Source organism: Zootoca vivipara, chromosome 16, assembly GCF_965207765.1.
Source record: "Zootoca vivipara chromosome 16, rZooViv2.hap1.1, whole genome shotgun sequence".
Lineage (NCBI taxonomy): Eukaryota > Metazoa > Chordata > Lepidosauria > Squamata > Lacertidae > Zootoca > Zootoca vivipara.
Genome location: NC_142599.1, coordinates 26,968,530 through 26,993,405, shown reverse-complemented (window position 1 = coordinate 26,993,405; position 24,876 = coordinate 26,968,530). Strand labels below are relative to the sequence as shown.

Sequence of the window (24,876 nt, the reverse complement as noted above, 5' to 3'; positions counted from 1 at the left end):
GCACGCCAGGCACTCCTGTCTTCCACTGCCATTATTATTATTATTATTATTATTATTATTATTATTATTATTCACCGCCTCTTCCACCCATCCGACTTTGTTGCCCCAGCCACTCTGGGCAGCTTCCGTAATATAAAAACACAGTGAGACATCATACGTTAAAAAACTTCCCAATACATGTCTTCATTCCCTTCAGATGTCTTCAAAAAGTTGTGTACCGGTAATTGTTTTTTTCTTTGGTTGTATATGGTTCCTCCCCCTTCCCATTTTATCCTCCCACCAGTGAGCGTTGTGGCTAAATGCGGATTCGAACGCTGGTCTCCCAGCATGCTGCTACACCGTGCTGTTTTAAACTTGTATAATTACTTTAATTACACCAGTGTGGTGTAGTGGTTAGAGTGCCTGACTAGGACCTGGAAGAGGCCAGGGTTCAAATCCCACCACCATCAGCCATGAAGCTCCCAGGGTGTGACCTCAAGCTCAGTCACTGGCTCTCAGCCTAACCTCCCTCAAAGGGTTGTTGTGGAGACTAAATGAGGCGGGGGGGGGGGGGACGGGACACTTTGTGTGCACTACCTTGAGCTCCTTGGAGGAAAAAGGTTGGGATATGAATGCAATAAATAAATCCATGTTGTTCTTAAATGTGCCTTGAGTCTCACCTTGGGAGGAAGGTGGGGTAGAAAATATTAAATAATGCCAATATTATTACTCCTGAAGGCAGAGTTGGTTGAGGGAAGTGTGGGCTCTGACTCTCCTTGGGGGCAGCAGAAGATGGGGAAATGGGACAGCACAGTTTCCATACAGGTCCGACCTTTAAATGCATCCTTCCAGGAAAAAGAAAAATGTTCCCTGTAGATAAAGGGCAGGGAAGCTGTGGCCCTGAATAGTTGGACTACAGCTTCTGTCAGCCCATTTCATTGACCATGCTGGCTCAAGGTGATGGGAGCTGAGAGTCCAGGAACATCTGGAGAACATCTGTTTCTGGAAGCATAAGCCATATTGCCCCCCAAAAAGTTTTGTGGCAGCTTAAGGTTCCATTCCTCTGCCATTAGAAAGTTAGCACATCTGAGCTAGAGGTTCCAGAAGGGCCCTTTCCTCCACTGTGCTGGTTCCCTTAATGTCCAGGAGCTTTAAAAAATTAATTACTGCCCCCACCCCTAGTGGCCTTGATGTGGTACAGTCCATTCTACCACATTTTGCTGCTTGCAGGTACATTAAAAAGGTAAAGGGACCCCTGACCATTAGGTCCAGTCGTGACCGACTCTGGGGTTGCGCGCTCATCTCGCATTATTGGCCGAGGGAGCCGGCGTATAGCTTCCAGGTCATGTGGCCAGCATGACAAAGCCGCTTCTGGCAAACCAGAGCAGCACATGGAAACGCCGTTTACCTTCCCGCTGTAGCAGTTCCTATTTATCTACTTGCATTTTGACGTGCTTTCGAACTGCTAGGTTGGCAGGAGCTGGGACCAAGCAACGGGAGCTCACCCTGTCACAGGGATTCGAACCGCCGACCTTCTGATCAGCAAGCCCTAGGCTCAGTGGTTTAACCACAGCGCCACCTGGGTCCCTGTTGCAGGTACATTAAGAGTCCACATATTGTCATGCGCTGCCCCCTGCAGGTTTGGAGGACTTTATGCAAGGCTAGAAGGAAGTTTTTATTTACACCCTCCCTGAATTCAGAATGCAAGAGTCCTGCTGGATCAAACCAGTCCTTTCGACCATCCCGTTCCCCACAGTTCTCTGGACACCCTCATGAATGCTAGTCATGTGTGTGGAGCATTTAGTTGTTTGGAAAACTGAACTGAATGTTACTAGAATGTTACTACAGTAATATGTCAGCTGTCAGAAGAGATTGCGGTGGTGGCAGTTGTTTTGTATATACTGTAGCTTACATGCCGAAGTGATGCTGCATATGAGAAGCTGTGAGTTAACTACTGTATAACCTTGTTTCCTAAAAAAAACTGGGCCTGCAAATATTAAATGCTTGGACAACTTTAAAGTGTAGCCCCACCTGCCAACGCTGGGGAATGGATGACAAGAAAATGCTTTTCATCGCAGAGAACCACTGTAAAAAGTGTGAGCCCAAAAGTGCCTTCTCCTAGGAAGGTACAGTACTGATAAATACGTATATGAACCTGAAGGGCCAGAACCTGGGAGGATGCACAGGAGAAATTGAACTTGCTGCACTTGAGAAGCTCCTGTAAGAGAATTGTGCACAATTGAAGCAAGAAACCCAGAAGGCTGTAGAAGCAGCTTTGATTTTCTTTATGGCAGGAATCCCCAAACTGCGGCCCTCCAGACGTTTTGGCCTACAACTCCCATGATCCCTAGCTAACAGGACCAGTGGTCGGGGAAGATGGGAATTGTAGTCCAAAACATCTGGAGGGCCAAAGTGTGGGGGTGCCTGCTTTATGGTATTAAAATGTTTCCTTCCCCCCCCCCCCAACGGTCAGCATTTGAGATATGCTGTATTGTTTTAATATGTGATTGGGAGCTGCCCAGAGTGGCTGGGGAGACTCAGCCAGATGGGTGGGGTAGAAATAATAAATTATTATTATTAAATGGAACTTCCTGCCCCCCACTTTCACTCTAGAGTGCCACTCGTCGAACTCACATTGCCCTAAGTGAGAGAGCTCCCCTAAAAATTTAATCCTTACACCCCACCCCACCCTGGACTTCCTAGGCAAAATGTGGGTGCCTGTGGGAGTAATGTAGAACCTCTTCTCACATCATATGTGCTTGCAGACAGCTCACTTGTATGTGTGAATGATACACCCCTCTTATGCAGGCGCTTTTCCTCGGGCATGCAACACCTTGTGCACTCACACACAAACATGTGGCCCCTTTAAAGAGAATCTTGTTGATCCAGGGCCCCAGGCATTCATCAGAAGAGAGTTTGTAGGCCCCATGTATATCACCAGATTGTAGACCTCAATAGATCACCTATTCCTGCCCAGGCAGATGCAGGAAAACCTGACAATTATGTCTGTCCTAAGCTTTCCTTGGGGGATTTCCCGACCTGTCAGAAGTCGTGGTTGGGTTTCTGAATGTTTATGTAGTGTGCGAGATGTTTGCTCTTTTAGGAGGCTCCTGTATGAAAAAGTTTATCTGGAGATGTTAAGTGGGAGAGATACTGCTTTCCCTTACTTGTGTCCGCCTTAATTCCTCAGACCGCCCTTTTACATTATGCGCTAACTGACAGGAAATTGTGGATGCAGTGCAGTATTTAAGTCTTCTGGAGTTCTATGCATGCCTACCTGGAAGCAAGCCCTACTGAGACATCTGAATAAACACGCATGGGACTGCAGTGCATGGTAGAAAGAGACCAGGGTCGGTTTTGGAAGGAGCCATAACTCGGCAGTAGGGCATCTGCTTGGCATATGGAAGTTCCCTTGTTCAATCCCCTCTTTGCCCGAGACCCTGAAGTACCACTGCTGGTCAGGCAGTAGACTATTGGGCAGAAGGGACAAGGTAGCTTTCTATACTCAAAAGTATATAATGTGCATGAGGTTCTTTTATACTATGAGCATGGAGTGTTCCAATTTTGCTCCTTTCTTAAATCAACACACACTTCTCTCTGGTAATTTTCACTTTGCTGAGTTTTGGCTCTTCCTCCAAGTTCACCTGTTCCAGGTGCTTCAGCCTCAAATTGTGAAGGCACAAGCTGCTGCACGTCCGACTTCTCCTGCTCTGAGTGGGAAGATCCTAAGGGGGCTTCTCACTGCATTAGGCTGAATGCTTTCCCAAGTCCCCTCACAATCCGCTGTGCGGCTACGGCAAGGCTACTGAGGCCAAACTGGTTGCTGTAGATCAGACTGCATTGAAACCATCTAGTGGTGGTATTGCGAAATGACTTAATATAGCCTATGACATAGCATGGATTCTGGGATGGCCTAAATCAGGCACCCCCAAACTTCGGCCCTCCAGATGTTTTGGACTACAATTCCCATCTTCCCGGACCCCTGGTCCTGTTAGCTAGGGATCATGGGAGTTGTAGGCCAAAACATCTGGAGGGCCGCAGTTTGGGGATGCCTGGCCTAAATTGTGAGGCAGGTACATGGCATTCTTTAATCCCTGTGACCCATTCTGTGTAACTATTTAATTCCCAGCCTTAAAAATATGAAACCCTAAAGGTTAGCAAGGGCTCAGTTGTACCTGAAATCTACAGCCTGTCTCTTGCTGAGAATTACAGCTCCTGGTATGGAGCCAACTTTACCCCTGGACTTTTGACAGCTTCGGTAAATATATTTAAGGATCTACCCTGTTCCCTTGATCAAGGTTTCTTTTCACTGATTTTAATATAGTATTTTTTAAATTGTTGCAACCCGCCCTGGCGCCTTAGGATGGAAGTCGGGCAAGTAATCTTAAAAGCCCCCTTCAGACCTCCCCACACAATGATGGCAGGTTGGGGTGGCTTAACACCTATGTATTGCTTGGAAATGTGGTCAGCTGAGAGGGGTTATTAGCTTCTCCTGAAAAAGAAGAGTGCAGCAGCCGGGACACTGGGGAATAAAAGGTTCAGGAGGTCAAAAGGTTAATAAACGCTTTATTTCCATTTTACAATATCAGTTATTCTCAATTAATTTGCTTTTAAAGTGCTGAAAAGATTTTCCTTTTACTGTTTTGTTTTAAAACCAAGATACATTTGTTAAACAAAAAGATGAAGGAGATAACAAATAGCATCTGTAAGGTTGGGAGGGAATATAAGAAGGTCTTGAAGAATTTTGCTCCACATCTCAGAAAACTTTCATTATACAAAAATAACAAATATATAGAGATGACTAAGATGGTGTCAGAATGTACACAAAATCTTTGGCTAATTTATTTTATCGTGACTTTTTTAACCAGACAAAAATGGAAATTATACCATGGGTGTTTTATTACATCTGTCCTGTATCAAATGAATACAAAAGACCTGACCTTTCTGCAGCAATGTAAGACTGTTTGTGAGGCCCCAAATTTGACACATCTCAGTTGCATCTATATATTTTTACAGAGACTTTTTCTTTTAACACATCCAAATTTTAAACGATAGAATTTTTTTTAGCTGCCCCCTTCCACAAATAAAAGCGGGAGGGGGAAGGGAGTCACTGAAATGGAAAACAATTGCCATAGATCAACACTGAAGATATTTAGCAAGTCGAAAAGTATATATATTTATATGTTTTTAAAAGCTTGCTTAAGTAAACGTAAAGCTCTCAGCGTACGAAGCGCAAAACCCCAACCCTGAAACACAAGAGAGAACTTCCAAAATACACCTGAAGAACTGTACATCCCACCTTCCTAATGGCACAGCTTTAAATATCACATAAATCCAGGTTCTACCTCTTTTCAAATTGGTAGCCCATCACACAAACTGCATTATTACCCATGGCACAAATGATACTGTTTAATTCAAACTGATACAGCTGATTCACCAAGCAGCATTTTGTATTATGTGTGCATTGCCGCTTTTTTTTAAAAAAATTGGCACTACTTAACCGTTATTACTGCCACAGTGCATTGTGGGAAGCACGGCAATGCATTCTGGGATGCAAGTTTACCTGCCGTATCACTGCTTTATGAACTTTGCAAAAGAAAAGAAAAGCAAGCTGCTGTATCAGTTTCTGTGAGATATTTATACATATATCTATGAAAGATATAATCATGTTGGGACAACTCCCTGACCACAGTAAAAACATGGTTATTTCTCAGTTAAGGCCTACCATTTCACTGGGCACCCCGTTTTTATTGCTGAGCATTTCAAGCGAGGAAATTTGTATATACACATATATAAGGGAGATAGGTAAGATATATACACACAGAGACAATATGTACAAGAAAACCCCCCATTTCACTCATTTCATTTCGTCATCACTTCCCGTTACCTCATAAGAACCTTTAGTTTTTGCCCCTATCCCCCCAAACGTACCAAATTTCATCTTGGACTGTTTGCCTTTGTCATGCTCCAGTGTGCCTGTTGGCGTTGAATGCGAGGAATGCTCGTCGCTGAAGGACGACGACCGGTGCCGGGACTTTTTGCCCTTAAAGAAGGAGAACTTCCCTTTCGGAGAAGCAGACCCTTCCACTTCCACATCGCCCTCCAAAGAACCCAGGCTGGCCTGTAACTCCCCTTCGCACCCTGAGGCAGACACAGAGATCTCTGGGGAGCCAACGCTGCCTTTGACCTTAGATTTTGAGAAAGGGAACTTTGGCATTTTGATTTTGGATTTCTTAAGCTTAATGTCAGGCTCTTCCAGTTCGACATTCACTGCCCCGGCATGGAAGCTTGCCTCTGGCGCCTGAGGGAACTCAACGTCAACTCCAACCTCCCTTCCTGTTAGCTCTTGCCCCGCAACCACAAATTTTGGCATTTTCATTTTGGGGAATGACACTTGTCCAGATGGGCTTTCTAAATGGCCATGTGGAACGTTCACCCCAACAGAAGGACCTTTGACCTCTAATTTGGGACCTTTGAGATCAACCCCTGCCTTTGGTCCAGAAAACTGAAGGCCTCCAGACCCCTGCATGCCCATGCTTAGCTCTGGCCCAGAAACTTTGGGAGCTGACATGTTGAGCGAAGGTCCTCTCAAGCTGACATCAGGAGCGCCAGCGTCCAAGCCCATGCCAGAAATCTTCACGCCTGGTGCCCCCACGCCGATCTGTTGACCTTTCATGCCACCAGATACATTAACGTCACCTTTCAAGCTTGGTCCTTTCACATTCAAGTCAAAGCCTGGGGCAGAAATGTCATGTCCTGTGAGATCTACTTCAGGCCCTTTGATCTGTGGCCCTGAAATACTTCCTCCTTCACTGGCGATGCCAAACTGGGGCAGCTTCATGCAGGGAATCTTAATTCCAACTCCAGAAGAGCCTTCTACGTTAATGTCAGGTGCCTCGACAGCCACCTTGGGAGATGTAACGCTGCCAGAAATGCCGAAATCTCCTTTGACCTTTGGTCCTTTCAGATTCACATCAAAGTCAGGCGCTGAAATGCCTCCTCCAGAGGCCATTTTAACGGTTGGCGCTTTCATGTCTAGGTCTGCAGCGCTCACATTGACATCTAGGCCTGGGGCCTTTGGCATTTTAAGCTTTCCTTCAAAACCACTGACGTCAACATCTGGTGTGCCAAATCCGATCCTTGGACCTTTAATGTCACCAGAAAGGCCCACGTCTCCTCCAAATTTTGGTCCTTTCAAGCTTACATCCACTGCAGGAGCGCTCATACTTCCTCCGAGGCTTGGGGCCGAAACATCAACACTTGCTGAGGGCAGTTTTCCTTGAAGGTCCACCTCGGGCCCCTCCACTTTCACACCTGGCTTCCCGATCTTTGGCATGCCAAATTTTGGCAATTTCAATTTCCCTTCTAGGCCTTGTCCTTCCATCTGGGGAAGGTCAATGTCACCTTTCAGCTTTGGTCCTTTCAAGTTAATGTCAGGGGCTGACATGGAAGGAGCAGAAACATCCATGGGTGGCAGGTTCACCGATGGACCTTTCAGGCTGATGTCAGGTGCGCTGAGGTTGGCATCAACACTTGGGCCTCGAAGGTCTCCTTCCAGTTTGGGACCAGCCAGATCAACATTTCCACCTGAGAATTTGAACTTTGGCTTCTTGAGATGGATGTCAGGACCTCCAATATGGACATCGGGGAGGCTGGCACTTCCGCTGGGCACTGTGATGTCAAGATCTGGAGATTTCAGAGATGGCGATGAGACGTCTATTCCTGGTGACTTGATTTCCCCTTCCACCTTTGGCAAAGAAGCATCAGCCTTGAACATAGGTGATTTGATATCAAACTCGACGTCAGGAAAAGAGAGTTTCCCAAACATAGACTTCTTTCCTTTGGGTGACTTGATGTTCATGTCTCCTTTCAGGGATGCTTCAGGAACAGAAATGCTTCCTTCCAAATCTGGCGATTTCATACTTGCATCCATATCTCCACTCACGGCAACGCCACCCTTCTTGCCTTTGATTTTAGGCCCGCTCATGTGGAGTTTAGGCATTTTGAATTTGCTTTTCTTCCCTTTTCCAGAAATGGAGATGTCAGGCGATTCAACATTCAGCTCACCTTCTGGGAGGGAGATGTCTGCCTTGGGGCTTTTTGCTCCAAATCCAAACTTTGGCATTTTAAATTTAGGGAGTTTAACGTTTCCCTCTGGCCCTTCAAGGTTTACATCTGGACACTCCAAGTCAATCTCAGGGCCCTTAGCTTCAATTCCTGGCCCTTGAATATCAATTCCTGGACCTTTTAAGCTGCCTTCAACCTTGGGAAGAGTGACATCAACATCACCCTTCACTTTAGGTCCCTTCAGATTTAAGTCAATCTCTGGCATGGAGATTTGAGGTGTCTTGAAATGCATTTCAGGCATCTTGACTTTGGGACCCTTCAGTTTTCCTTCTGGTCCTTCTATGTCCAAGCTGGGGCCTGATAATTCCAATTCTCCCTTGGGTACATTTACATCAACATGAGGTCCTTCTCCTTTGAACTCAGGCATTCCAAATTTGGGCATTTTGAATTTGGGCATTTTCAGTTTTCCTTCTGGGCCATGGAGGTCGACATCTGGAGCATCAATATCAAGCTTGGGACCTTTGATGTCAATTTCTGGACCCTTCAAATCACCTTCAACCTTTGGTAGGGAAACATCCACATCTCCTTTCAGTTTGGGGCCTTTGAGGTTGAAATCCACATCAGGCATGGAGATTTTAGGTGCTTTGATGTTCATTTCAGGCATCTTGAATTTAGGGCTTTTCCATTTTCCTTCTGGGCCTTCGAGTTCAACATCAGGAACATCTATGTCTAGTTTGGGTCCTTTGATATCAATTTCGGGGCCCTTCAGGTCACCTTCCAACTTTGGCACAGAAACATCCACATCCCCCTTCACTTTGGGACCTTTCAAGTTCAAGTCAAAATCGGGCATGGAGATTTTGGGGGTTTTAAAATGCATATCAGGCATCTTAAACTTGGGACCTTTAAGTTTTCCTTCAGGGCATTCAAGCTCAACATCAGGAACGGAAACATCCAGTTTAGGGCCATGTATATCCACATCTGGTGCTTTCAAATCACCGCCAATCTTGGGAAGAGATACATCCACATCTCCCTTCAGTTTTGGGCCCTTTAAGTTGAGGTCAACATCTGGCATGGATAGTTTTGGTGCTTTGATGTTCATTTCAGGCATCTTAAATTTAGGTCCTTTCAGTTTTCCATCAGGTCCCTCAATATCAATGGCAGGAGCATCTATCTTAGGACCTTTGATATCTATTTCAGGCCCTCTTAGACCCCCTTCAAATTCTGGGACGGAAACATCCACATCACCTTTAAGTTTAGGCCCTTTCAAGTTTAGGTTCATGTCTGGCATGGAGATTTTAGGGGCCTTGAAATGCATGTCTGGCATCTTGAATTTAGGGCTTTTCCACTTTCCTTCTGGGCCTTCGAGTTCAACATCAGGAACATCGACGTCTAATTTCGGCCCTTTGATATCCACGTCGGGCCCCTTCAGATCACCTTCTAACTTCGGTAAAGAAACATCCACATCCCCCTTCACTTTCGGCCCTTTGAGATTTAGATCGAAATCCGGCATGGAGATTTTGGGGGTCTTAAAGTGCATATCAGGCATCTTAAACTTGGGACCTTTGAGTTTTCCTTCAGGACCTTCAAGCTCAACATCAGGAAGGTCAACATCTAGTTTGGGACCCTTGATATCCACATCTGGGCCTTTCAGGTCACCTTCCAGCTTTGGAACCGAAACGTCAACATCTCCCTTCAGTTTAGGGCCTTTCAAATTGAAATCAACGTCTGGCATGGAGATTTTGGGTGATTTGAAGTGCATGTCAGGCATCTTAAACTTGGGACCTTTCACTTTTCCTTCTGGGCCTTCGATGTCCAGGCTCGGTGCATCAATGTCCACTTTTGGAAGAGAAACATCAAGGTCTGCTTTTGGGAGGCTCACGTCCACATCTGGGCCTTCTCCTTTGAAGCCAAATTTGGGCATTTTGAATTTGGGCATTTTCAGTTTTCCTTCTGGGCCATGGAGGTCAACATCTGGAGCATCAATATCCAGCTTGGGACCTTTGATGTCAATTTCTGGACCTTTCAAATCACCTTCAACCTTTGGTAGGCAAACATCCACATCTCCTTTCAGTTTGGGGCCTTTGAGGTTGAAATCCACATCAGGCATGGAGATTTTAGGTGCTTTGATGTTCATTTCAGGCATCTTGAATTTAGGGCCTTTCCACTTTCCATCTGGGCCTTCAAGGTCAACATCAGGAACATCTACGTCTAGTTTGGGTCCTTTGATATCAATTTCAGGGCCCTTCAGATCACCTTCCAACTTCGGTACAGACACATCCACATCCCCCTTCACTTTGGGACCTTTCAAGTTCAAGTCAAAATCTGGCATGGAGATTTTGGGGGTCTTAAAGTGCATATCAGGCATCTTAAACTTGGGACCTTTAAGTTTTCCTTCAGGACCTTCAAGCTCAACGTCAGGAAGGTCAACATCTAGTTTGGGACCCTTGATATCCACATCTGGGCCTTTCAGGTCACCTTCCAGCTTTGGAACCGAAACGTCAACATCTCCCTTCAGTTTAGGGCCTTTCAAATTGAAATCAACGTCTGGCATGGAGAATTTGGGTGATTTGAAGTGCATGTCAGGCATCTTAAACTTGGGACCTTTCACTTTTCCTTCTGGGCCTTCAATGTCCAGGCTCGGTGCATCAATGTCGACATTTGGAAGAGAAACATCAAGGTCTGCTTTTGGGAGGCTCACGTCCACATCTGGGCCCTCTGCCTTGAAGCTAGGCATTCCAAATTTGGGCATTTTGAATTTGGGCATTTTCAGTTTTCCTTCTGGGCCATGGAGGTCAACATCTGGAGCATCAATATCCAGCTTGGGACCTTTGATGTCAATTTCTGGACCCTTCAAATCACCTTCAACCTTTGGTAGGGAAACATCCACATCTCCTTTCAGTTTGGGGCCTTTGAGGTTGAAATCCATATCAGGCATGGAGATTTTGGGTGCCTTGATGTTCATTTCAGGCATCTTGAATTTAGGGCTTTTCCATTTTCCTTCTGGGCCTTCGAGTTCAACATCAGGAACATCTACGTCTAATTTTGGCCCTTTAATATCCATGTCGGGCCCCTTCAGATCACCTTCAAACTTCGGTACATCCACATCCACATCCCCCTTCACTTTCGGTCCTTTGAGATTTAGATCGAAATCTGGCATGGAGATTTTGGGGGTCTTAAAGTGCATATCAGGCATCTTAAACTTGGGACCTCTGAGTTTTCCTTCAGGACCTTCAAGCTCAACGTCAGGAAGGTCAACATCTAGTTTGGGACCCATGATATCCACATCTGGGCCTTTCAGGTCACCTTCCAGCTTTGGAACCGAAACATCAACATCTCCCTTCAGTTTAGGGCCTTTCAAATTGAAATCAACGTCTGGCATGGAGAATTTGGGTGATTTGAAGTGCATGTCAGGCATCTTAAACTTGGGACCTTTCACTTTTCCTTCTGGGCCTTCGATGTCCAGGCTCGGTGCATCAATGTCGACATTTGGAAGAGAAACATCAAGGTCTGCTTTTGGGAGGTTCACGTCCATATCTGGGCCCTCTGCCTTGAAGCTAGGCATTCCAAATTTGGGCATTTTGAATTTGGGCATTTTCAGTTTTCCTTCTGGGCCATGGAGGTCAACATCTGGAGCATCAATATCCAGCTTGGGACCTTTGATGTCAATTTCTGGACCCTTCAAATCACCTTCAACCCTTGGTAGGGAAACATCCACATCTCCTTTCAGTTTGGGGCCTTTGAGGTTGAAATCCATATCAGGCATGGAGATTTTAGGTGCTTTGATGTTCATTTCAGGCATCTTGAATTTAGGGCTTTTCCACTTTCCATCTGGGCCTTCGAGTTCAACATCAGGAACATCTACGTCTAGTTTGGGTCCTTTGATATCAATTTCGGGGCCCTTCAGATCACCTTCCAACTTTGGAACTGAAACATCAACATCTCCCTTCAATTTAGGGCCTTTCAAATTGAAATCAACGTCTGGCATGGAGATTTTGGGTGCTTTGAAGTGCATGTCAGGCATCTTTATTTTGGGACCTTTGATCTTGCCCTCTGGGCCCTCTATATCCAAGTCGGGAGTTTCAATGTCCACTTTGGGTCCTGATACATCAATGTCTGCTTTGGGGAGGTTTATATCCACCTCAGGACCCTCACCTTTGAAGCCTGGCATTCCAAATTTGGGCATTTTGAATTTGGGCATTTTGAGTTTGCCTTCTGGTCCATGGAGGTCAACATCTGGAACATCAATGTCCAACTTGGGGCCTTTGATATCTATGTCAGGACCTTTCAAATCCCCTTCCAGGCTTGGTGCAGACACATCAAGGTCACCTTTTAATTTAGGACCTTTCAAATTCAATTCCACATCGGGCTTTGAAACTTTAGGCGATGAAATATTCAGGGAAGGCATTTTAAATTTAGGGCCTTTCACTTTTCCGTGAACATCAACATCTGGGCCTTGGACATCAACTTTGGGCCCTGAGATATTAACATCTGGTTTCTTCAGCTTCACGTCAACCTCTGGAGTGTGAACCTTTGGACCAGAAAAACTGAACTTTGGAAGCTTAAATCTTGATTTCTTTGGTTTCCCTTCAATATCTATTTTTGGTGCTTCTAAGTCAACTTCAGGTCCTTTCAATTCAACGTTAGGACCTTTGATGTCACCTTCGAAGTCTCCCTTTAATTTAGGACCTTTCAAATTCAAGTCAATGTCTGGCATTGAGATCTTTGGAACATTAAAATTAATTTCAGGCTTCTTAAACTTGGGACCCCTTAATTTTCCTTCAGGGCCTTCGATTTCCAAATCGGGTGTTTCAATGTCTAGGTTGGGGCCAGATATATCCACTTCTCCCTTAGGTAAGCTCACATCCACTGAAGGGCCTTCTCCCTTGAAACCAGGCATTCCAAACTTGGGCATTTTAAACTTGGGCATTTTGAGTTTGCCCTCCGGACCATGCAAGTCAACATCTGGTGCGTCAATGTCCAATTTGGGGCCTTTGATGTCAATGTCAGGCCCTTTCAATCCACCTTCGACCTTTGGCAGAGAAACATCCACATCTCCTTTCAATTTTGGACCCTTCAAATTAAGATCTACATCTGGCATGGAAAGCTTTGGCGCTTTGATGTGCATTTCTGGCATCTTAAACTTGGGGCCTTTAATTTTACCATCTGGACCTTCAATGTCTAAATCAGGGCCTTCAATGTCCACCTTGGGAGCAGATATATCAATGTCTCCCTTTGGGAGATTTACATCCAGTTCAGGGCCTTCTCCCTTGAAGCCAGGCATTCCAAATTTGGGCATTTTGAATTTGGGCATTTTCAGTTTTCCTTCTGGGCCATGGAGGTCAACATCTGGAGCATCAATATCCAGCTTGGGACCTTTGATGTCAATTTCTGGACCCTTCAAATCACCTTCAACCTTTGGTAGGGAAACATCCACATCTCCTTTCAGTTTGGGGCCTCTGAGGTTGAAATCCACATCAGGCATGGAGATTTTGGGTGCTTTGATGTTCATTTCAGGCATCTTGAATTTAGGGCTTTTCCATTTTCCTTCTGGGCCTTCAAGGTCAACATCAGGAACATCTATGTCTAATTTCGGCCCTTTAATATCCATGTCAGGCCCCTTCAGATCACCTTCGAACTTCGGTACAGACACATCCACATCCCCCTTCACTTTGGGACCTTTCAAATTCAAGTCAAAATCTGGCATGGAGATTTTGGGGGTCTTAAAATGCATATCAGGCATCTTAAACTTGGGACCTTTGAGTTTTCCTTCTGGACCTTCAAGCTCAACATCAGGAAGGTCAACATCTAGTTTGGGACCCTTGATATCTACATCAGGTCCTTTCAGGTCACTTTCCAGCTTTGGAACCGAAACGTCAACATCTCCCTTCAGTTTAGGGCCTTTCAGATTCAAATCAATGTCTGGCATGGAGATTTTGGGCGTTTTGAAGTGCATGTCAGGCATCTTAAACTTTGGACCTTTCACTTTTCCCTCTGGACCATCTATACTGAAGTCAGGAGCTTCAATATCTAATTTGGGACCTTTGATATCAACATCTGGTCCTTTCAGATCCCCCTCTAACTTTGGCAAAGAAACATCAACATCCCCCTTCAGTTTGGGACCCTTCAGGTTCAGGTCAAAGTCTGGCATGGATATTTTGGGTGCTTTGATGTTCATTTCAGGCATCTTAAATTTGGGCCCTTTGAGTTTTCCTTCGGGGCCTTCAAGCTCGACATCAGGGATGTCAACATCCAGTTTGGGACCCTTGATGTCAATATTTGGGCCCTTCAAGTCACCCTCCAATTTAGGAACAGAAACATCAGCATCTCCTTTTATTTTGGGACCCCTCCAGTTCAAATCAATATCTGGCATGGAGATCTTAGGAACATTAAAATGCATTTCTGGCATCTTAAATTTGGGCCCCTTGAGTTTTCCATCAGGTCCTTCAATCTCAACATCAGGAATATCTACGCCAACTTTAGGACCTTTGATGTTGACATCAGGGCCTTTCAGATCACCTTCCAACTTCGGCACTGAAACATCCACATCCCCCTTCACTTTGGGTCCTTTGAAACCCAGGTCGAAATCAGGCATGGAGATTTTGGGAGCTTTTATATGCATTTCAGGCATTTTGAATTTGGGGCCCTTTAGCTTCCCTTCAGGTCCTTCTAGGTCAACATCAGGAAGGTCAACGTCCAATTTGGGCCCTTTGAGATCAACCTCTGGGCCTTTCAAGTCACCTTCCAACTTTGGCACAGACACATCCAGATCACCTTTTACTTTGGGACCCCTTAGGTTCAAATCAATGTCAGGCATGGAGATCTTAGGTGCCTTAATGTGCATTTCTGGCATCTTAAATTTGGGGCTCTTCCACTTTCCTTCTGGACCTTCAATGTTAACATCAGGAGCATCAATGTCCAATCCTGGCCCTTTAATTTCAACATTGGGGCCTTTCAGATCACCTTCCAACTTCGGCACTGAAACATCCACATCTCCTTTCAGTTTGGGGCCTTTGAGGTTGAAATCCACATCAGGCATGGAGATTTTAGGTGCTTTGATGTTCATTTCAGGCATCTTGAATTTAGGGCCTTTCCACTTTCCATCTGGGCCTTCAAGTTCAACATCAGGAACATCGACGTCTAGTTTGGGTCCTTTGATATCAATTTCGGGGCCCTTCAGATCACCTTCCAACTTCGGTACAGACACATCCACATCCCCCTTCACTTTGGGACCTTTCAAGTTCAAGTCAAAATCTGGCATGGAGATTTTGGGGGTCTTAAAATGCATATCAGGCATCTTAAACTTGGGACCTCTGAGTTTTCCTTCAGGACCTTCAAGCTCAACGTCAGGAAGGTCAACATCTAGTTTGGGACCCTTGATATCCACATCTGGGCCTTTCAGGTCACCTTCCAGCTTTGGAACCGAAACGTCAACATCTCCCTTCAGTTTAGGGCCTTTCAAATTGAAATCAACGTCTGGCATGGAGAATTTGGGTGATTTGAAGTGCATGTCAGGCATCTTAAACTTGGGACCTTTCACTTTTCCTTCTGGGCCTTCGATGTCCAGGCTCGGTGCATCAATGTCCACTTTCGGAAGAGAAACATCAAGGTCTGCTTTTGGGAGGCTCGCGTCCACATCTGGGCCTTCTCCTTTGAAGCCAAATTTGGGCATTTTGAATTTGGGCATCTTCAGTTTTCCTTCAGGTCCATGGAGATCAACATCAGGCACATCAATGTCCAATTTGGGTCCTTTGATATCAAATTCTGGGCCTTTCAAGTCTCCTTCAAGTTTGGGGACTGAAACATCCACATCACCCTTGATTTTGGGACCTTTCAGATTCAAATCAACATCAGGCATGGAGATTTTTGGAGCCTTGATGTGCATTTCGGGCATCTTAAACTTTGGACTCTTCCATTTTCCTTCAGGGCCTTCAATGTCAACATCAGGAGCACCTATGTCTAGCTTAGGGCCCTTAATGTTGAAGTCTGGGCCTTTCAAGTCACCTTCCAGCTTTGGAACTGTAACATCATAATCTCCCTTCACTTTAGGACCTTTCAGGTTCAAGTCAACATCCGGCAGAGAGATCTTTGGAGCTTTGATGTGCATTTCAGGCATCTTAAATCTAGGCCCTTTCACTTTTCCTTCTGGGCCTTCAATGTCCAAGCTTGGAGCATCAATGTCAACTTTTGGAACAGAAACATCAATGTCTGCTTTGGGGAGGCTCACGTCAACATCTGGGCCTTCTCCTCTGAAGCCTGGCATTCCAAATTTGGGCATTTTGAATTTGGGCATCTTCAGTTTTCCCTCTGGCCCATGGAGATCAACATCTGGCACGTCAATATCCATTTTGGGTCCTTTGATATCAAATTCTGGGCCTTTCAAGTCTCCTTCAAGTTTGGGGACTGAAACATCCACATCACCCTTGATTTTGGGACCTTTCAGATTCAAATCAACATCTGGCATGGAGATTTTTGGAGCCTTGATGTGCATTTCGGGCATCTTAAACTTTGGACTCTTCCATTTTCCTTCAGGACCTTCAATGTCAATATCTGGAGCATCGATATCCACTTTGGGGCCCTTGATATCCATTTGGGGTCCTTTCAAATTGCCTTCAATATTTGGGACTGTTACATCCATCTCCCCTCTCGCTCTGGGGCCTTTAAGGTTCAAGTCTACATCAGGCATGGAGATCTTAGGTGCTTTGATATTCAGTTTTGGCATCTTAAATTTTGAACCCTTCAGCTTCCCTTCTGGGCCTTCAATATCAAATTCTGGAGCTTCCACATCTAACTTTGGGCCTTCAATGTTGACCTCTCCCTTTGGAAAGCTCACATCCACATCAGGGCCTTCCAGTTTAGGCGTCGAGATGCCAAAATGCGGCATCTTCAATTTTGGCATTTTCAGTTTCCCCTCACTGTGGAGATCCAGATCTGGGCCAGTTAGGTCTACTGTGGGACCCTTGATGTCAACGTTAGGGCCCTTCAGTTCTCCTTCTAATTTTGGGGTGGAAACATCAATGTCTCCTTTTAGCTTGGGTCCTTTCAAGTTTAAGTCAATATCTGGCATGGAGATTTTGGGTGTCTTGAAATGCATTTCAGGCATTTTGAACTTGGGACCTTTCAGTTTTCCCTCTGGACCATCGATGTCTATGCTCGGCATATCAGCATTCAATTTGGGTCCTGAAACATCAATGTCTGCTTTGGGGAGGCTCAAGTCAACATCAGGGCCTTCCCCTTTGAAGCCAGGCACCCCAAACTTGGGCAGCTTCATCTTGGGCATCTTAATTTTAGCATCTGGGCCTTCAAGTTCAACATCTGGGAGATCCACATCAAGTTTGGGGCCCTTGATGTCAACGCTGGGTCCTTTCATATCACCCTCAATCTTTGGGACAGTCACATCCATTTCACCCTTCATTTGGGGGGCCTTGAGATTCAAGTCGACATCTGGCATGGAGATTTTAGGAGATTTAATATTGAATTTTGGCATCTTGAATCTGGAACCTTTGATTTTTCCTTCAGGACCCTCCAGTTCCACTTCTGGGACATCAACATCTAACTTAGGACCCTCAATGTTGACCTTGGGTCCTTTCAGGTCACCTTCTATCTTTGGCCCAGAGATATCCACATCTCCCTTCAGTTTTGGCCCTTTCAGATTGAAATCTACATCTGGCATTGATATCTTGGGTGCATGGATATTCAGTTCAGGCATCTTAAACTTGGGCCCTTTCAGTTTTCCTTCTGGGCCTTCAATGTCCAAGCCTGGTGCTTCAATGTCTACTTTGGGACCAGAAAGGTCGATGTCTGCTTTTGGAAGACTTACATCCACCTCTGGACCTTCTGCTTTGAAGCTGGGCATTCCAAATTTGGGCATTTTGAATTTGGGCATTTTCAGTTTTCCTTCTGGGCCATGGAGGTCAACATCTGGAGCATCAATATCCAGCTTGGGACCTTTGATGTCAATTTCTGGACCCTTCAAATCACCTTCAACCTTTGGTAGGGAAACGTCCACATCTCCTTTCAGTTTGGGGCCTTTGAGGTTGAAATCCACATCAGGCATGGAGATTTTGGGTGCTTTGATGTTCATCTCTGGCATCTTAAATTTGGGGCCTTTAATTTTGCCTTCGGGTCCTTCAATGTCCAGTCCAGGAGCTTCAACGTCTACTTTGGGACCTGAAATACTAATGTCACCCTTTGGAAGACTGACATCCACATCAGGCACTTCACCTTTCACCCCAAACTTGGGCAATTTCATTTTTGGCATTTTGAGTTCAGGTCCGTGAAGTTCGACATCTGGTGTTCCAATGTCCAATTTGGGGCCTTTGATATCAACTGCTGGGCCCTTTAATTCTCCTTCTACTTTTGGGATGGAAACATCAACACCTCCCTTGACTCTGGGGCCTTTCCAGTTCAGGTCAATGTCTGGCATGGATATTTGAGGGGTCTTAACATGCATTTCAGGCATCTTGACATGAGGACCCTTCAGTTGTCCTCCAGGGCCTTTGATGTTGAAGGTGGGAGCTTCAATGTCTACATTTGGAGCTGAAACATCAATGCTTCCCTTTGGAAGACTCACATCCACATCAGGCACTTCACCTTTCACGCCAAACTTGGGCAATTTCATTTTTGGCATTTTGAGTTCAGGTCCATGAATTCCAACATCTGGTGTTCCAATGTCCAGTTTGGGGCCTTTGATGTCAACCGCTGGGCCCTTTAATTCTCCTTCCACTTTTGGAATGGAAACGTCGACACCTCCCTTGACTTTGGGGCCTTTCCAGTTCAGGTCAATGTCTGGCATGGATATTTGAGGGGTCTTAACATGCATTTCAGGCATCTTGACATGAGGACCCTTCAGTTGTCCTCCAGGGCCTTTGATGTTGAAGGTGGGAGCGTCAATGTCTACATTTGGAGCTGAAACATCGATGCTTCCCTTTGGAAGACTCACATCCACATCTGGCACTTCACCTTTCACGCCAAACTTGGGCAATTTCATTTTTGGCATTTTGAGTTCAGGTCCATGTAGTTCGACATCTGGTGTTCCAATGTCCAATTTGGGGCCTTTGATGTCAACACCTGGGCCCTTTAATTCTCCTTCCACTTTTGGAATGGAAACGTCGACACCTCCCTTGACTCTGGGGCCTTTCAGGTCAATGTCTGGCATGGATATTTGAGGGGTCTTAACATGCATTTCAGGCATCTTGACACGAGGACCCTTCAGTTGTCCTCCAGGGCCTTTGATGTTGAAGGTGGGAGCTTCAATGTCTACATTTGGAGCTGAAACATCAATGCTTCCCTTTGGAAGACTCACATCCACATCTGGCACTTCACCTTTCACGCCAAACTTGGGCAATTTCATTTTTGGCATTTTGAGTTCAGGTCCATGTAGTTCGACATCTGGTGTTCCAATGTCCAGTTTGGGGCCTTTGATGTCAACCGCTGGGCCCTTTAATTCTCCTTCCACTTTTGGAATGGAAACGTCGACACCTCCCTTGACTTTGGGGCCTTTCCAGTTCAGGTCAATGTCTGGCATGGATATTTGAGGGGTCTTAACATGCATTTCTGGCATCTTGACATGGGGACCCTTCAGTTGTCCTCCAGGGCCTTTGATGTTGAAGGTGGGAGCATCAATGTCTACATTTGGAGCTGAAACATCAATGCTTCCCTTTGGAAGACTCACATCCACATCTGGCATTTCACCTTTCACACCAAACTTGGGCAATTTCATTTTTGGCATTTTGAGTTCAGGTCCATGTAGTTCGACATCTGGTGTTCCAATGTCCAGTTTGGGGCCTTTGATGTCAACCGCTGGGCCCTTTAATTCTCCTTCCACTTTTGGAATGGAAACGTCGACACCTCCCTTGACTTTGGGGCCTTTCCAGTTCAGGTCAATGTCTGGCATGGATATTTGAGGGGTCTTAACATGCATTTCAGGCATCTTGACATGAGGACCCTTCAGTTGTCCTCCAGGGCCTTTGATGTTGAAGGTGGGAGCGTCAATGTCTACATTTGGAGCTGAAACATCAATGCTTCCCTTTGGAAGACTCACATCCACATCTGGCACTTCACCTTTCACGCCAAACTTGGGCAATTTCATTTTTGGCATTTTGAGTTCAGGTCCATGTAGTTCGACATCTGGTGTTCCAATGTCCAATTTGGGGCCTTTGATGTCAACACCTGGGCCCTTTAATTCTCCTTCTACTTTTGGGATGGAAACGTCGACACCTCCTTTGACTCTGGGGCCTTTCAGGTCAATGTCTGGCATGGATATTTGAGGGGTCTTAACATGCATTTCTGGCATCTTGACATGAGGACCTTTCAGTTGTCCTCCAGGGCCTTTGATGCCAAAGTCAGGTGCAGCTATGTCCACTTTGGGGCCTTTGAGATCCATCTGGGGCCCCTTGAGGCCGCCTTCTATCTTTGGCACAGAAACAGCCACATCGCCCTTTAGGTTTGGCCCTTTGACATTCAAGTCCACATCTGGCACGGTGACATTTACTGGTGATGTTTGCATGGACGGCATTGAGACTTTTGGACCTTTTAGGTCAACATTGGGAGTTTCAATATCTAGTTTGGGACCCTTAATATTCATTCCAGGCCCTCTTAAGTGGCCTTCCACCCTTGGCCCTGAAATGTCCATGGCGCCTTTCCCTTTAGGGCCCCTGAGATTCAAGTCAACATCTGACATAGAGATCTGGGGTGTATGACCAACTATTTCAGGCTTGCCAAATCTGGGTCCTTTCACGTGTGTTTCAAGGGTCGCTTCGGGAGCTTGCAAATCCACTTTAGGCCCTGAGATGTTAAGTCCCCCTTTTGGAACAGTCACTGTCGCTGCAGGGTCTGGTGCAGAAAATTTAGGAAGTTTCATGTGGGGTATTTTAAGTTTTCCTTCGCCTCCTTCAAGACCGACATCTGGAGCCCCAAGATCCACCGCAGGCCCTTTGATATCCAGCTTGGGGCCTTCCAATGTTGGAGAGGTGGTCTTCAGGCCACCCTTCAAGTCCACACCTTTCAGGCCCACGTCCACCTGTGGTTGTGCGATTCCAGGTTCTCCCATGGCCCATTTGGAGCCTTTCAAGGACACTTCTGGGCCTTTTATTGACGCTGATGGAGCCACTGCATCAAGCTGAGGAACCTCAACATCAGAAACTGAAGAGGATATACCAAATTTGGGCATTTTCATTGCAGGAAACGCCACCTTTCCTGTGCTTCCAGTGTTGATATCTGGAGATTTGATGTTGCCTTCGACGCTGGCACTGGGGATGTCCACTTTTGGACCTTTCAGATCACCTTGAATTTGGGGTCCTGAAATACCAACTGAAGGACCCTTGAGGTGGGGCAATGATAAATCAGCTTGCAGCCCTCCCATATCACCTTGGATTTTACCCCGACCTCCTTTCCCATTCACTTCGGGCGTTGTGACATGGAAACCAGCTTCCTGGCCTCCTGGTATAAAGTCAGTCTGGGTTCTCATATCTACACCTGTGACATGAGGCCCAGATATTCGAATATCAGTTTTCCCAACCTTAGGCTGTTCCATGTGGATACCAGGAACACCAAACTCCAACCTCTGAGAGGGTGACTCAATAGTTGGTCCGGTATACGTAACGTCAGGTCTTCCTCTCACCCCAATGTGGGAGTCTGTTATCTGGGTAGTTGTTCTCCCCGACAAGTCAACATGTGGGATCTTGATGACAGTTTTCCCAGGTTCTGTTTCAATCTCAGCTTTGGAAATGTGGGTGAGTTCATGTTTCGGAATCTTGATTTTAAACTCTGGGCTGCTGATGTCAATCTCTTTGGCACCCTCACGACCTGTGACGTCGACAGTGTAAGCAGTAACTCTCTTGGTGACTGTGATGGTTCTGCTTTGGGTTCCTGTGTGCTCGACTTCCATGCCATCTTCCGATTTAAGGCGAGGCTTGATTTTTGTGGTGTAAATCCGTTTGTACTCTTCGTCGTCTCCGCTCTGGAACACAGAAGAAAGAGTTGTTACTGTCAACAGTAGTCTAAACATAAAATGCTGGTATCTACACCTATCAGTCTATCACAGGCATGTCCAACAGGTAGATCATAATCTACCGGTAGATCACTGGATGTCTGCGGTAGATCACTGGTATATCATTGGCTCCCCCCCAAAACAACTGTACTCCCCTAAAAAAAGCTCAACATTTACCTCCTCCCTGAAAAAAATCAACAACTTTGACCTGAACCCCCAAAAAAGGGGGTAGATCACTGCCAGTTTTGAACTCTGTGAGTAGATCGCAGTCTCTTGGGAGTTGGCCACCCCTGGTCTATCACATCTAAATCCAGAAGCACAGCATGGACTGATGCACATACATAAAGTGGACATCGCTTGTGGACAGTTGAAGCGGCCTTCTCCGCACATAGAAAGTGAAGATATCAGCAAAATCAACAACCACATTGTGCCTTGCCTTTCTCCTTGATAATTTGTTTTCTGCATGCAGAGAATTTTGTATGGTCAATCAGTAACATAAGGCCTCACCCACAAAACTTGAAGTAATGCAGCCCAGACATGGGATGATCACCTCTGAAAGAATTTCTTCTGCTTCAAATAACTAGTGCAAGGATATTCATTTCATTTCACTTTTAATTTTTTAAAATTACCATACACAAGGTGGTTTATAAGCTGAAGAAACAACAAAATAGACAGCAAAGATCACACACCTAATAATAATCTGATCAAATGCAAAAAAGTCATAATAAAAAACTTAACTTTAAAATAAACAACCAGTGGCCCTCCGGGTGCAGTTGAACTACAACTCCCATCATCCCTGATGATACTGGCTGGAGCTGTTGAGGGTCCAACAAGTTACCTGTCCCTTGGTACTTGCCCTCAACTCCTTAACTGATTGCATTTGTAAATTTGATAAAAGTCTTCCTCTGGTGTCCTGGAGTATCCAAGGTGGCACAGGTGTATGGAAAGAGCCAGGTCTCAAGTTCCCCCAGGCCCACCCTTAGATCCTTCCTCCCTCAGCTACAGAAGGGGGTCCTCTCCATGACAATGCTCACTCACCAAAACAACCTCTGGACTCCTTGAGGCAAAGACGTCATGGGACCAAGACTGTCCTGGCAATGGAGACCGGTCGCCTTTCCTCTGCAGCCGAAGGCCGACAGTGTGATGGCCCACGTTCTTCAGGAGCTCTGTGACTTCCCCGGACTGCAGGTTGTCGAAGTAGATTGTGGCACTCACGATCTGATCCCCTGAAGGGGGTGGGGTGGGGATTAAGAACATTAAGAAAAAGCCCTGCATCCACACTAGCCAACCAGAGGCCTCTGGGAAACCTGCGCCATAGGGAAGGAGCTGTTGTTTGCTCCCCAGCAGCTGGTATTCAGAGATAGACTGCCCCTAAACTTGGAGGCTCCAGTTAGCTGTCATGGCTAGCAGCAGTTGACAAACCTATTGTCCTCCATGAATTTATAGAAAAGCCAGCCCATTTTAAGAAGACATTTGAACTAGTCCATGATGTGCTGTGTGAAGAGCTGCTTCATTTTTTTAAAAAAAATTATTATTATTGTCTCTCCTAAACCTAACACAGCTGGTATTAAGAGAGTCCAAAATGTCCTGAGCTTGCCAATGTGGGCTGAGCAAAGTTCTGTAGCCCTTACCTGTGTGTTTTTAATTTGTTTGTTTTTTCCCATTTCTTTCACACTCTCCAAAAATAACACATTAGGCCAGTCCTTTGTCACAGGTCCCATCTACACGACACTTTTAAAGCAGCACCATACCGCTTTAGAACAGTCAAGGAATCCTGAGAACTGCAGTATGTTAAGGGTGCCAGGAGTTGTTGGGACACCCCAGTCCCCTCACAGAGCTACAACTCCCCTGCTAAACCACTCTGGGAACTGTAGCTCTAGGGTGGGGGAATAGGGGTCTCTAAACACCCTTCAGCACCATTAACAGACTGCAGTCCCCCGGATTCTCTGCAGGAAGCCGTGACTGTTTAAAGTAGTATCGTAGTGCTTTAAAAGTACAGTGGTACCTTGACTTACGAATGACTAATGAATGTTCCGAGTTACGAACGGAGCTCCGTCCGCCATTTTGGATGCGGTTTAGATAGGATTTTTTTCGACTTACGATTTTTTTAATCCCCCCCGCCCCCCATAGGCTTCTACTTACGATTTTTTCAACTTACAAAGGTCCGTTCGGAACGGATTAAATTCGCAAGTCGAGGGACCACTGTATGGTGCGGATATGGCGTACGTGACTCTTCAAGATGTCATGGGGGACTCTTTGTGACCATAAAGAGGATGCCCTCTGGTGGCTTTATAAGTTGATGATGAACAGGGAGGAGGAGGTGGCTTCTTGCTGTCCAGCCACTCTGCCCCCGCCCAGACCACCCCCCACAAACCTCCTCACTGACCTTCTTTCACAATGCCTCCTTTGGCAGCGGGTGAGTCCTGTTGAACCTGTTTCACGAAAACGCCTTCGTTCGTCTGGTCGATGGTAAGTCCACGAGAGCCAATGCCTTCCCAGTCGGGGAGCAGAATCTCCCGGGTCTCTTCTTCCTCCTTCTCCATCTTAAGGAAGGAAGGAAGGAAGGAAGGGTGTAAATAGGAGGCCGTGGGGAACTCAAGAGACTGCGCATAAAAAGGAGAACTCCTGCTCAAATTCTGCACCTCAGAAGGTTGAAGTACAGGTGAAACTTGGAAAATTAGAATATCGTCGAAAAGTGCATTTATTTCAGTAATGCAACTTATTATTTTTAATTTTTCTTTTAATTTTTACAAATGCTTCCTTTTGGAAATTCCACAGTAATAAAACAAATAGTTACAATAATACAAAAATAAACATCGCTATTACATTTCATTACCAGTACT

The 24,876-nt window shown here is 45.7% G+C and overlaps 1 protein-coding gene across 2 annotated transcripts in view; it reads right to left on the bottom strand.

Annotated features, from left to right (window-relative positions):
• Positions 1-4,525: 4,525 nt before the first annotated feature.
• Positions 4,526-24,876, bottom strand: part of AHNAK (AHNAK nucleoprotein) — a 60,291-nt gene continuing 39,940 nt past the window's right edge. For both annotated transcript variants that reach the window (XM_035098992.3, XM_088659587.1), the window contains exons 3-5: positions 24,420-24,576; positions 23,072-23,259; positions 4,526-22,003 (exon numbers count right to left, since the gene is read on the bottom strand). In XM_035098992.3, coding sequence (XP_034954883.3) covers positions 5,837-22,003; positions 23,072-23,259; positions 24,420-24,576 — 16,512 coding nt within the window. In that variant the 3' untranslated portion in view covers positions 4,526-5,836. The remainder of the gene's footprint in view (positions 22,004-23,071; positions 23,260-24,419; positions 24,577-24,876) is intronic.